At 42.9% G+C, this 15,536-nt stretch overlaps 1 protein-coding gene across 3 annotated transcripts in view; it reads right to left on the bottom strand.

Moving 5' to 3' along the window:
* Nucleotides 1–15,536, bottom strand: part of LOC130281657 (anthrax toxin receptor 1-like) — a 159,947-nt gene that overhangs the window by 59,869 nt on the left and 84,542 nt on the right. For all 3 annotated transcript variants that reach the window (XR_008846068.1, XM_056529108.1, XM_056529109.1), the window contains exons 2-7: nt 8,651–8,722; nt 6,465–6,536; nt 4,974–5,055; nt 4,085–4,115; nt 3,649–3,728; nt 921–989 (exon numbers count right to left, since the gene is read on the bottom strand). Coding sequence is in view for 2 of the 3 variants with exons in the window: in XM_056529108.1 (XP_056385083.1) it covers nt 921–989; nt 3,649–3,728; nt 4,085–4,115; nt 4,974–5,055; nt 6,465–6,536; nt 8,651–8,722 (406 nt within the window). In the remaining variant the exon portion in view is untranslated. The remainder of the gene's footprint in view (nt 1–920; nt 990–3,648; nt 3,729–4,084; nt 4,116–4,973; nt 5,056–6,464; nt 6,537–8,650; nt 8,723–15,536) is intronic.

Below are 15,536 nucleotides of genomic sequence, written 5' to 3' on the forward strand. Positions count from 1 at the left end.
GTAGTAATGATATTAGGAGTAGTAGTAATGATACTAGGTGTAGTAGTAATGATATTAGGAGTAGTAGTAATGATAGGAGAAGTAGTAATGATACTAGGTGTAGTAGTAATGATATTAGGAGTAGTAGTAATGATATTAGGAGTAGTAGTAATGATATTAGGAGTAGTAGTAATGATATTAGGAGTAGTAGTAATGATACTAGGTGTAGTAGTAATGATATTAGGAGAAGTAGTAATGATACTAGGTGTAGTAGTAATGATATTAGGAGTAGTAGTAATGATATTAGGAGTAGTAGTAATGATACTAGGTGTAGTAGTAATGATATTAGGAGAAGTAGTTATGATACTAGGTGTAGTAGTAATGATATTAGGAGTAGTAGTAATGATATTAGGAGTAGTAGTAATGATACTAGGTGTAGTAGTAATGATATTAGGAGAAGTAGTAATGATACTAGGTGTAGTAGTAATGATATTAGGAGTAGTAGTAATGATATTAGGAGTAGTAGTAATGATATTAGGAGTAGTAGTAATGACATTAGGAGTAGTAGTAATGATATTAGGAGTAGTAGTAATGACATTAGGAGTAGTAGTAATGATATTAGGAGTAGTAGTAATGACATTAGGAGTAGTAGTAATGACATTAGGAGTAGTAGTAATGATATTAGGAGTAGTAGTAATGATATTAGGAGTAGTAGTAATGATATTAGGAGTAGTAGTAATGATATTAGGAGTAGTAGTAATGATATTAGGAGAAGTAGTAATGATACTAGGTGTAGTAGTAATGATATTAGGAGTAGTAGTAATGATATTAGGAGTAGTAGTAATGATATTAGGAGTAGTAGTAATGATATTAGGAGTAGTAGTAATGATATTAGGAGAAGTAGTAATGATACTAGGTGTAGTAGTCTTAGATGTTCTTACCTGAGTTTCGTTAAAGTCTTTCACGCCCACGCAGTAAACAATGGCGCCCAGGCTGCGCGCTCTGTCGGCCTATAGATAGTAAATGTCATATAACTCACCGCCATACAGCAGCCTAAACAATCACATCAGCAGTCTACACCTCACCTGGACATGATGGGGGTTTCAAAACTTATAAAATAATCTTTCATTTCTCAGGTAAGTGCCAAGGAGGCGGAACCCAGATCCCCAAGTGCCACAGCCTGTCATGCCTCCTCACGTGCCTCCCAGTCTCTCCTTGACTTATGTACAGAGCTCTGATTGTCAATCAAAAGGGGGCTGGAGGTGGGGTCAAGTGTGGAGGATTGACAGGATGGGGCACTTAAACTGCTTAGCCCCACCTCCTTGACACTTGACTGAGAAATAAACTTGCATACACAACTGAAGCAGGCAGTCTGGGGTGAGCAAGCTCACAGAGATTAGGAGGAGCCGCTGATCACTGAGGATAATCCTGAGAGGAGCCGCTGATCACTGAGGACAATCCTGAGAGGAGCCGCTGATCACTGAGGACAATCCTGAGAGGAGCCGCTGATCACTGAGGATAATCCTGAGAGGAGCCGCTGATCACTGAGGATAATCCTGAGAGGAGCCGCTGATCACTGAGGACAATTCTGAGAGAAGCCGCTGATCACTGAGGATAATCCTGAGAGGAGCCGCTGATCACTGAGGACAATCCTGAGAGGAGCCGCTGATCACTGAGGACAATCCTGAGAAAAGCCGCTGATCACTGAGGACAATCCTGAGAGGAGCCGCTGATCACTGAGGACAATCCTGAGAGGAGCCGCTGATCACCGAGGACAATCCTGAGAGGAGCCGCTGATCACCGAGGACAATCCTGAGAGGAGCCGCTGATCACCGAGGACAATCCTGAGAGGAGCCGCTGATCACCGAGGACAATCCTCAGAGGAGCCGCTGATCACCGAGGACAATCCTCAGAGGAGCCGCTGATCACCGAGGACAATCCTCAGAGGAGCCGCTGATCACCGAGGACAATCCTGAAAGGAGCCGCTGATCACCGAGGACAATCCTGAGAGGAGCCGCTGATCACCGAGGACAATCCTGAGAGGAGCCGCTGATCACCGAGGACAATCCTGAGAGGAGCCGCTGATCACCGAGGACAATCCTGAGAGGAGCCGCTGATCACCGAAGACAATCCTGAGCGGAGCCGCTGATCACTGAGGACAATCCTGAGCGGAGCCGCTTATCACTGAGGACAATCCTGAGAGGAGCCGCTGATCACTGAGGATAATCCTGAGAGGAGCCGCTGATCACTGAGGACAGTCCTGAGAGGAGCCGCTGATCACTGAGGATAATCCTGAGAGGAGCCGCTGATCACCGAGGACAATCCTGAGAGGAGCCGCTGATCACTGAGGACAATCCTGAGAGGAGCCGCTGATCACTGAGGACAATCCTGAGAGGAGCCGCTGATCACTGAGGACAATCCTGAGAGGAGCCGCTGATCACTGAGGACAATCCTGAGAGGAGCCGCTGATCACCGAGGACAATCCTGAGAGGAGCCGCTGATCACCGAGGACAATCCTCAGAGGAGCCGCTGATCACCGAGGACAATCCTCAGAGGAGCCGCTGATCACCGAGGACAATCCTCAGAGGAGCCGCTGATCACCGAGGACAATCCTCAGAGGAGCCGCTGATCACCGAGGACAATCCTGAAAGGAGCCGCTGATCACCGAGGACAATCCTGAGAGGAGCCGCTGATCACCGAGGACAATCCTGAGAGGAGCCGCTGATCACCGAGGACAATCCTGAGAGGAGCCGCTGATCACCGAGGACAATCCTGAGAGGAGCCGCTGATCACTGAAGACAATCCTGAGCGGAGCCGCTGATCACTGAGGACAATCCTGAGCGGAGCCGCTTATCACTGAGGACAATCCTGAGAGGAGCCGCTGATCACTGAGGATAATCCTGAGAGGAGCCGCTGATCACTGAGGACAGTCCTGAGAGGAGCCGCTGATCACTGAGGATAATCCTGAGAGGAGCCGCTGATCACCGAGGACAATCCTGAGAGGAGCCGCTGATCACTGAGGACAATCCTGAGAGGAGCCGCTGATCACTGAGGACAATCCTGAGAGGAGCCGCTGATCACTGAGGACAATCCTGAGAGGAGCCGCTGATCACTGAGGACAATCCTGAGAGGAGCCGCTGATCACTGAGGACAACTAACATCTGGCCCCAGTCCCAGGGTTTTTTTATGTGCAATTTTGGACAAAAGTACCATATAATAAAGTGACAAACAATAAGAGACAGACAGGGTAAGTGAGTGTCAGAGCGAGTGAGTGTCAGAGCGAGTGAGTGTCAGAGCGAGTGAGTGTCAGAGTGAGTGTCAGAGTGAGTGAGTGTCAGAGTGAGTGAGTGTCAGAGTGAGTGAGTGTCAGAGCGAGTGAGTGTCAGAGGGAGTGAGTGTCAGAGTGAGTGAGTGTCAGAGTGAGTGAGTGTCAGAGTGAGTGAGTGTCAGAGGGAGTGAGTGTCAGAGGGAGTGAGTGTCAGAGTGAGTGAGTGTCAGAGTGAGTGAGTGTCAGAGTGAGTGAGTGTCAGAGGGAGTGAGTGTCAGAGTGAGTGAGTGTCAGAGTGAGTGAGTGTCAGAGTGAGTGAGTGTCAGAGTGAGTGAGTGAGTGTCAGAGTGAGTGAGTGAGTGTCAGAGTGAGTGAGTGTCAGAGTGAGTGAGTCCTCGTACCTCCTTTTCGGCGTAGTAGAACTGGTTTTGCTGCAGTTCGCCATCGGTGAGCGCTATGATGATACTTGCGGCGCTGTTACCTGAGGGGACAATAGATAACGGGGATTTATCAGGGCGCGGCAGGGAAACGATTGTTCTATACCTTTCATTTATGTGGTGGTAATGTGCACGTGCGCCAAATTTATTAGATGGTCCAATGTCATGTGATAAATATGGCGATGCCTTGAATCTCACGTCAGGACAGCGCTCTGTATGGTTCCACCCTTTGCGCCATAATGTGCGCAGTAACAGAGATCGCTACGTGTGTCTGTACATATGTGTAGTGGGGCCTGAAGACCTGTATTATTAGTGTAGATTCTCTGGATATACAGTGAGACCCTGAGATGTAGCAGAGCTGACACAAAAGGCGCTGTAAGGAATAGTAGAGAGGACTTACTCCCGCTGTTCTCGATGATCTGCTTGTTCGCCTGTAAGAAACAATCAGGATCAGTCAGGATCTGTAGGACACCATAACATCTATCCAGGAGCTTTCACGCTCTACATTGACTTTATTAACCCTCTCTGGGGTCCTTCATACTTACTTTCCGTGTTGTCTTCAGACCAGTGTCCTCTCTGGTGAACAACTTGTCAGGGAACTCTTGTTCCTGTGTATATGACACTCTAGATGGGAATTCAGCCACTCCCTCTGGTGGCTGAATTCCTAGCTATTGTGTCCTGTACATAGGAAAAGGAATTCCCTTACAGGATACTCTAGCCAGGAATGTTGCCAACTCTATCTCCCTCCCACTACATTTTTTGACTATTACTGGAGGGAGATAGAGTTGGCTAAATTCCTGGCAAGAGTTTCCTGTACACAGGAAAAGGAAGTCCCTTACAGAACTCTCTAGCTGGGAATTCAGCCAACTTTATGTCCCTCTCACTACATTTTTTAGACTCTATCCCTTCCCACATATCGGGAGTGAGATAGAGTTGGCTGAATACCCAGATAGAGTGTCCTGTACAAGGAGACAGGAAGTCTCTTAGAAGACACACTGTAACTGGAAATTCAGCCAACTGTATTTCCTTCCCACTACACTTTTTTCACTATAAAACCTCCCACATATTGGAGATAGAGTTGGCTGAATTCCTAGCTAGAGTGTCCTGTACACAGGAACAGTTTCATCAACGGTGAAAAGAAAACATAAAAGACCCAGAGAGAAAGTAAAATAACTTTATCAATTATACAGGTGAAGATAGCCTTTCTGATTGGACAGCCCCTCTAAGTCCCACCCATTACATCGTATTATTATATTATCCGGGTTTATAGATCTGACAACTTTGTTTACCAATTTAAATCCTTCTTGCATAAAGGTGTCGCCTCCGGGGACCTCTTTTTGGAGCCGCTGGAGCCCGTGCTGAATCTTCTCTCTGAAAGGGACAAAGACAATAAGGAGCCTGGGGAACCCCCCCAAAAAAAACACAGAGGAAGGGACATCTGGGGGGGAATTTATTAAAGGGTACTCCAGCACTGTAAAATGTATCCCCTACCTCCAGAACAAGTGCATGTAGTGCTGTACCCGTATCTCCAGTGCATGGAGCACATGTTGACCCCACCGCCCTATGCAGCGGGGATATACGGCGCCCCATTCTGGAGATCGCCAGACCCCTGAGAACAGACACTTACCCCCTATCCTGGAGTACCCCTTTAAAGACCAGCATCTTATGTGGGGGTCATAATAGGAAATGTGTTGAGTAAAGATGCCTCAAATTTATTAACCTCTGAAAACTTCCTAATAAATTTGATGCATCTTTGACTTCACCGTCCACCACAATCTATGAATCTCATTTCCACTACAATTAACGGCAATTTTCTTGTGTGAATTATAGTAAATTTGCTGGGCCAGGGAGGCCACTCCCATCCAGCTAAGCCCCACCTACTTTCTGGGAGAAAAAAAATGCATGCAGCAGATAATTGAAAAAAGTCACATGCCAGCCCCCCCCCTCCCCCCGACTATGACACTTTTGGGTCGTGTTCGCACAGTGTAAAAAGTGCGTCTGTAAGTTGTCAGGTTTAAGGTTTATCTCTACATTGCACAGATCAGTGTTTCCCTACCAGGGTGTCTCCAGCTGTTGCCACACCACAGTTCCCAGCATGCCCGGACAGCCTTTGGGGTTTAGTTTACTTTGTTAGTTTAGCTTAGGGGAAAATCCAGGGAAAGATTAGGGAGAATTAGTTGGGGTATTTTCCTTTGTTTATCTATGCCAGTGTTTCCCAACCAATACGTGCCTCCAGCTGTTTCAAAACTAAAACTCCCAGCATGCCAGGACAGCCGTTGGGATTTAGTTTGCTGTTAGTTTAGTTTAGGGGAAAATCCAGGGAAAGATTAGGGAGAATTAGTTGGGGTATTTTCCTTTGTTTATCTATGCCAGTGTTTCCCAACCAATACGTGCCTCCAGCTGTTTCAAAACTACAACTCCCAGCATGCCAGGACAGCCGTTGGGATTTAGTTTGCTGTTAGTTTAGTTTAGGGGAAAATCCAGGGAAAGATTAGGGAGAATTAGATAGAGCCTTTCCCTGTCTATGCCAGTGTTTCCCAATCAAACTGCCTCCAGATATTGCAAAACTACAACTCCCAGCATGCCCGGACAGCCAATGGCTGTCCGGGCATGCTGGGAGTTGTAGTTCTGCAACAGCTGAAGGCACACTGGTTGGAATAGGAAATGACAGGTCCGCCGGTAGGGTAGCGATCTGGTTCATTCTATTAAAAGGTTCGGTCTGTAGATTGTGATAGGTTGCGGTAGATTGCGTAAACTCCACAAACATACAAGGATTTTACCTCTTCTCTGTCAAGTCCAAGATGGAGGTCGCCCGGGAGGAGAAGACAATAAAGGACATCCTGAGCATAGGGCTGGACGGAGAGGAAAAAAAATCACAGGATTAGACAAACCCAACATATACACCACGAGTGTGTACAAAGGGAAGAGCTGTCTGGCAGCGGCTTGGCTGTGATAGCTCCTATTCTGGCCAGTTAACCCCTTAGATGCCACAGTCAATAGGATATTGTTTTCAAGGTACTACTCTTTGAACTGACTAGACTCTTACATGTGGGAAAGACGAGTGCAGGTAGCTGAGGCCGCACCATCAGCAGTCAGTAGTATACAGCTGACAACCTGCTGCAATAGCCACAATAACTTATTATTATAGCTATTTGACCCCTTAGATGCCACAATCAATAGGATATTGTTTTTGTACTCTTGGATCTGACCAGACCATCACAGTTAGGAGGAACACCGCAGTAAGCTGTGCCCGCACCATCAGCAGTCAGTAATATACAGTTGATAACCTTCTGCATTGGCTGTGATAACTCCTATTATGGCTATTTGACCCTTTAGATGCCACAGTCAATAGGATATTTTTTCAAGGTAATACTCTTGGGACTGACCAGACTATCACAGGTGGGAAAAACCAGTGCAAGTAGCTGAGCCCGCACCTTCAGCAGTCAGTAATATACAGCAATGGTCACAATAACTCCTATTCTGGCTAGTTAACCCCTTAGATGCCACAGCCAATAGGATATTTTTCTTTAAAGTATCCCTCTCCCCCTGTCAATCCTATAGATGCCCTTATCAGGACTGATCACGCCATGTATGGGGTTAATGCTGTCGAGACCAGCGAGATTTCGATCTCAGCAGCTGCGGGGGGATCCCAGCTGTGATTGGCAGCTGGTTTCTGTGACCGATTCCATGTGCCGCGCACGGCAGTGTAGGAAATATGCAGGACGTATGCACACCCCCTGAGGAGGGAAGGGCTTTACTCCTTTAGATGACACAGTCAATAGTGACAGTCACAGTCAATCCCACCAACGCTGGCGACTTGGACAACTTTTGACTAACATATTTGGCCAAACTCCAACATAAAGCCCCAGGAGCCTCCACTGTCACCATTTTACTAAGATTCAACCTTTCTAGAACATCGCAACGTGATGGAACGGTCAAGGAGGCCACAACGTGACGGAACCTTATCAGCGATAGAGTGAGAAAACTACCTGAAAAGGTCATGTGATTGAGCTACTTTGCATATTACTTCTTCCTAGAATGCCCAGTGGAGCACACCATTAAAGGGGTACTCCGCCCTTAGAAATCTTATCCAAAGGATAGGGGATAAGATGTCTGATCATGGGGGTACCGCCAGTGGGGACCCACTCAATCTCGGGTGTGGCACCCCAGACATCCGGTGAATGGAGCGAACTTCGCGGAGGCTCACGATGTCACGGGCGTAGCTGTGACGAGCACGGCACGGCCAAAGCAGCAGGGAGATCACGGGGGTCCCCAGTGGTGGGAGTCCCACGATCTGACATCTTATTCTCTATCCTTTGGATAGGGGATAAAATGTCTAAGGGAGGAGTACCCCTTTAATGAAGGACCGGAAAAAGAGTGCGGACCACCGATGACCCCGAGGCACCAGTCATAGTCAGGCTACATGGGATTAAATGGGTACTCCGGTGTTCTGAAAGTTTTGTTTGGAACGCTTGGAGCTGGATGCCGTGATCGTGATGTCACAACTAAGCTTCTCCATTCATGTCTATGGGAGGGGGCTTAGTTGTGACATGAATGGAGGGGCGTGGCATAACAAGGGGTGTGGCTGTGACTTCACGACCACTGCAGGAACACAGCGTTTGTTTAGAACGCCGTGTCCTGCAGGAGATCGCAGGGGCCCCATCAACAGGGTCCCCAAGACCAGGCATCTCATCCCCTATCCTTTGCAGTGGAGTACCCCTTTAAGGCAGGTCATTGATATCAGGTGCCCTATGAACTCCGCCCATTAAAGAGACATTATTATTTGTCTGGGTCAGTCCTGAAATTATTTGGACCTTCACAGACAATACAAATGTAATGTCACCCCAGCCATGTGCCCACCTGACTTCTGCTGTCTGGTGAGGGTCCCTGGGGTCCTATTGAGGAGGATATAAATACCGCCCATTGTTGTGTCTATACGGTGTTATCATCCGCACTTCATACAAACCTTGTGAATTTTTCAGTAAGACTCTCCACAAAGTAGTAAATTTCATGCCAATGGTTCTTCACACTGCCGGACCTGCGGAACAAAAACATCCATCAATGGCCGATACCGATATATACATGGATGACGGTATAATACAGCACCTATATAGGATCATACTGATATATACATGGATGACGGTATAATACAGCACCTATATAAGATCATACTGATATATACATGGATGACGGTATAATACAGCACCTATATAGGATCATACTGATATATACATGGATGACGGTATAATACAGCACCTGTATAAGATCATACTGATATATACATGGATGACGGTATAATACAGCACCTATATAAGATCATACCAATATATACATGGATGACGGTATAATACAGCACCTGTATAAGATCATACTGATATATACATGGATGACGGTATAATACAGCACCTATATAAGATCATACTGATATATACATGGATGACGGTATAATACAGCCCCTATATAAGATCATACTGATATATACATGGATGACGGTATAATACAGCCCCTATATAAGATCATACTGATATATACATGGATGACGGTATAATACAGCACCTATATAAGATCATACCGATATATACATGGATGACGGTATAATACAGCACCTATATAAGATCATACCGATATATACATGGATGACGGTATAATACAGCACCTATATAGGATCATACTGATATATACATGGATGACGGTATAATACAGCACCTGTATAAGATCATACTGATATATACATGGATGACGGTATAATACAGCACCTATATAAGATCATACCGATATATACATGGATGACGGTATAATACAGCACCTGTATAAGATCATACCGATATATACATGGATGACGGTATAATACAGCACCTATATAAGATAATACTGATATATACATGGATGACAGTATAATACAGCACCTATATAAGATCATACCGATATATACATGGATGACGGTATAATACAGCACCTATATAAGATCATACCGATATATACATGGGTGACGGTATAATACAGCACCTATATAAGATCATACCGATATATACATGGATGACGGTATAATACAGCACCTATATAAGATCATACCGATATATACATGGATGACGGTATAATACAGCCCCTATATAAGATCATACTGATATATACCTGGATGACTGTATAATACAGCCCCTATATAAGATCATACTGATATATACATGGATGACGGTATAATACAGCACCTATATAAGATCATACCGATATATACCTGGATGACGGTATAATACAGCACCTGTATAAGATCATACCGATATATACATGGATGACGGTATAATACAGCACCTATATAAGATCATACCGATATATACATGGATGACGGTATAATACAGCACCTATATAAGATTATACCGATATATACATGGATGACGGTATAATACAGCACCTATATAAGATTATACCGATATATACATGGATGACGGTAAAATACAGCACCTATATAAGATCATACCGATATATACATGGATGACGGTATAATACAGCCCCTATATAAGATCATACCGATATATACATGGATGACGGTATAATACAGCACCTATATAAGATCATACCGATATATACATGGATGACGGTATAATACAGCCTCTATATAAGATCATACCGATATATACCTGGATGACGGTATAATACAGCACCTATATGAGATCATACCGATATATACATGGATGACGGTATAATACAGCACCTATATAAGATCATACCGATATCTACATGGATGACGGTATAATACAGCACCTGTATAAGATCATACCGATATATACATGGATGACGGTAAAATACAGCCCCTATATAAGATCATACCGATATATACATGGATGACGGTATAATACAGCACCTATATAAGATCATACCGATATATACATGGATGACGGTATAATACAGCCTCTATATAAGATCATACCGATATATACCTGGATGACGGTATAATACAGCACCTATATGAGATCATACCGATATATACATGGATGACGGTATAATACAGCACCTATATAAGATCATACCGATATCTACATGGATGACGGTATAATACAGCACCTATATAAGATCATACCGATATCTACATGGATGACGGTATAATACAGCACCTATATGAGATCATACCGATATATACCTGGATGACGGTATAATACAGCACCTATATGAGATCATACCGATATATACATGGATGACGGTATAATACAGCACCTATATAAGATCATACCGATATCTACATGGATGACGGTATAATACAGCACCTGTATAAGATCATACCGATATATACATGGATGACGGTAAAATACAGCACCTATATAAGATCATACCGATATATACATGGATGACGGTATAATACAGCCCCTATATAAGATCATACCGATATATACATGGATGACGGTATAATACAGCACCTATATAAGATCATACCGATATATACATGGATGACGGTATAATACAGCCTCTATATAAGATCATACCGATATATACCTGGATGACGGTATAATACAGCACCTATATGAGATCATACTGATATATACATGGATGACGGTATAATACAGCACCTATATAAGATCATACCGATATCTACATGGATGACGGTATAATACAGCACCTATATAAGATCATACCGATATATACATGGATGACGGTAAAATACAGCACCTATATAAGATTATACCGATATATACATGGATGACGGTATAATACAGCCCCTATATAAGATCATACCGATATATACATGGATGACGGTATAATACAGCCCCTATATAAGATCATACCGATATATACATGGATGACAGTATAATACAGCCCCTATATAAGATCATACCGATATATACATGGATGACGGTATAATACAGCCCCTATATAAGATCATACTGATATATACATGGATGACAGTATAATACAGCCCCTATATAAGATCATACTGATATATACATGGATGACAGTATAATACAGCCCCTATATAAGATCATACTGATATATACATGGATGACGGTATAATACAGCCCCTATATAAGATCATACCGATATATACATGGATGACGGTATAATACAGCACCTATATAAGATCATACCGATATATACATGGATGACGGTATAATACAGCACCTATATAAGATCATACCGATATATACATGGATGACGGTATAATACAGCACCTATATAGGATCATACCGATATATACATGGATGACGGTATAATACAGCACCTGTATAAGATCATACCGATATATACATGGATGACGGTATAATACAGCACCTATATAGGATCATACCGATATATACATGGATGACGGTATAATACAGCACCTGTATAAGATCATACCGATATATACATGGATGACGGTATAATACAGCACCTATATAAGATAATACTGATATATACATGGATGACGGTATAATACAGCACCTATATAAGATCATACCGATATATACATGGATGACGGTATAATACAGCACCTATATAAGATCATACTGATATATACATGGATGACGGTATAATACAGCCCCTATATAAGATCATACTGATATATACATGGATGACGGTATAATACAGCACCTATATAAGATCATACTGATATATACATGGATGACGGTATAATACAGCACCTATATAAGATCATACTGATATATACATGGATGACGGTATAATACAGCCCCTATATGAGATCATACTGATATATACCTGGATGACTGTATAATACAGCCCCTATATGAGATCATACTGATATATACCTGGATGACTGTATAATACAGCCCCTATATAAGATCATACCGATATATACATGGATGACGGTATAATACAGCACCTATATAAGATCATACCGATATATACATGGATGACGGTATAATACAGCACCTATATAAGATCATACCGATATATACATGGATGACGGTATAATACAGCACCTATATAAGATCATACCGATATATACATGGATGACGGTATAATACAGCCCCTATATAAGATCATACTGATATATACATGGATGACAGTATAATACAGCCCCTATATAAGATCATACTGATATATACATGGATGACGGTATAATCCAGCACCTATATAAGATCATACCGATATATACATGGATGACGGTATAATCCAGCACCTATATAAGATCATACCGATATATACATGGATGACGGTATAATCCAGCACCTATATAAGATCATACCGATATATACATGGATGACGGTATAATACAGCACCTATATAAGATCATACTGATATATACATGGATGACGGTATAATACAGCACCTATATAAGATCATACTGATATATACATGGATGACGGTATAATACAGCCCCTATATAAGATCATACTGATATATACATGGATGACAGTATAATACAGCCCCTATATAAGATCATACCGATATATACATGGATGACGGTATAATCCAGCACCTATATAAGATCATACCGATATATACATGGATGACGGTATAATACAGCCCCTATATAAGATCATACTGATATATACATGGATGACGGTATAATACAGCCCCTATATAAGATCATACCGATATATACATGGATGACGGTATAATCCAGCACCTATATAAGATCATACTGATATATACATGGATGACGGTATAATACAGCACCTATATAAGATCATACCGATATATACATGGATGACGGTATAATACAGCCCCTATATAAGATCATACCGATATATACATGGATGACGGTATAATACAGCCCCTATATAAGATCATACTGATATATACATGGATGACGGTATAATACAGCCCCTATATAAGATCATACTGATATATACATGGATGACGGTATAATACAGCACCTATATAAGATCATACCGATATATACATGGATGACGGTATAATACAGCACCTATATAGGATCATACCGATATATACATGGATGACGGTATAATACAGCACCTATATAAGATCATACTGATATATACATGGATGACGGTATAATACAGCCCCTATATAAGATCATACTGATATATACATGGATGACGGTATAATACAGCACCTATATAGGATCATACCGATATATACATGGATGACGGTATAATACAGCACCTATATAAGATCATACTGATATATACATGGATGACGGTATAATACAGCACCTATATAAGATCATACTGATATATACATGGATGACGGTATAATACAGCCCCTATATAAGATCATACCGATATATACATGGATGACGGTATAATACAGCACCTATATAAGATCATACTGATATATACATGGATGACGGTATAATACAGCCCCTATATAAGATCATACTGATATATACATGGATGACGGTATAATACAGCACCTATATAAGATCATACCGATATATACATGGATGACGGTATAATACAGCCCCTATATAAGATCATACTGATATATACATGGATGACGGTATAATACAGCCCCTATATAAGATCATACTGATATATACATGGATGACGGTATAATACAGCCCCTATATGAGATCATACCGATATATACATGGATGGTTGCAAAACTACAACTCCCAGCATGTTGGACTATATAGTAGTATGTAGTGTGGGTCAGTGTTTTGCGACCAGGGTGCCTCCAGCTGTTGCAAAACTACAACTTCCAGCATGCCCAGACAGGCTTTGGCTGTCCGGGCATGCTGGGAGTTGTAGTTTTGCAACAGCTGGAGGCACCCTGGTTGGGAAAAACTGATGTAAATAATGGATGACTTGATGTACAACAGAGACCCCCAACCCACCGCTACCACACTGCTCTATTCTAATGGAGAAACTAAAAATCCTGGATTGTTGGAGGCCCCGAGGACTGGGCCGGGGATCGGTGATTTCATGTCCGTAGGTCCAGTCAGGAGGAGACGGCTCCGGGGATCTCTTCTTTGGGGCTCAATCACACAAACGGATTTTCTGCAGCTGATCTGCTGATTTTTATTTCCTGCTGCTTATTTTCTGCTGTAACCTCTGCTCTACAGCGACCACTAAAGGGGAGAGGAAGTATTACAGGACGAGCATTGAGATAGATGTCTGACATGGACAGGACGGATGAATACAGGAATCATCTTACCAGGCGTCTAATGGGACAAAAAAGGACAAAATTACACAAAAAAAGTTACTTTACACTTAGGGGTTAAACCCGGAATATTTTCTGAGATGATTCACGTTCATCTTCCTGACGGCGCAAAAACTGAAGGTCTGCGGGTAAGAAGAACCATAGAAGGATCTGTAGATAATTATCCCCGGGCGGATCCTCTCCAGACGACAACAACAAGTCAGACACCTGGTAAATACGATAAATACCGCGCCTGCGAGACAACGGAGAAATACGGTATATACTGCGCCCGGGAGACAACTGAGAAATACGGTATATACTGCGCCCGGGAGACAACGGAGAAATACGGTATATACTGCGCCCGGGAGACAACGGAGAAATACGGTATATACTGCGCCCGGGAGACAACGGATAAATGCGGTATATACCGCGCCTGCGAGACAACGGAGAAATACGGTATATACTGCGCCCGGGAGATAACAGAGAAATACGGTATATACTGCGCCCGGGAGACAACGGAGAAATGCGGTATATACTGCGCCCGCGAGACAACAGATAAATACGGTATATACTGCGCCTGCGAGACAATGGATAAATACAGTATATACCGCGCCTGCGAGACAACGGAGAAATACGGTATATACTGCGTCTGGGAGACAACGGATAAATACTGTATATACTGCGCCCGCGAGACAACAGATAAATACAGTATATACCGCGCCTGCGAGACAACGGAGAAATACGGTATATACTGCGTCTGGGAGACAACGGATAAATACTGTATATACTGCGTCCGGGAGACAACGGATAAATACTGT

This window comes from Hyla sarda, chromosome 7 (genome assembly GCF_029499605.1).
Source record: "Hyla sarda isolate aHylSar1 chromosome 7, aHylSar1.hap1, whole genome shotgun sequence".
NCBI lineage: Eukaryota > Metazoa > Chordata > Amphibia > Anura > Hylidae > Hyla > Hyla sarda.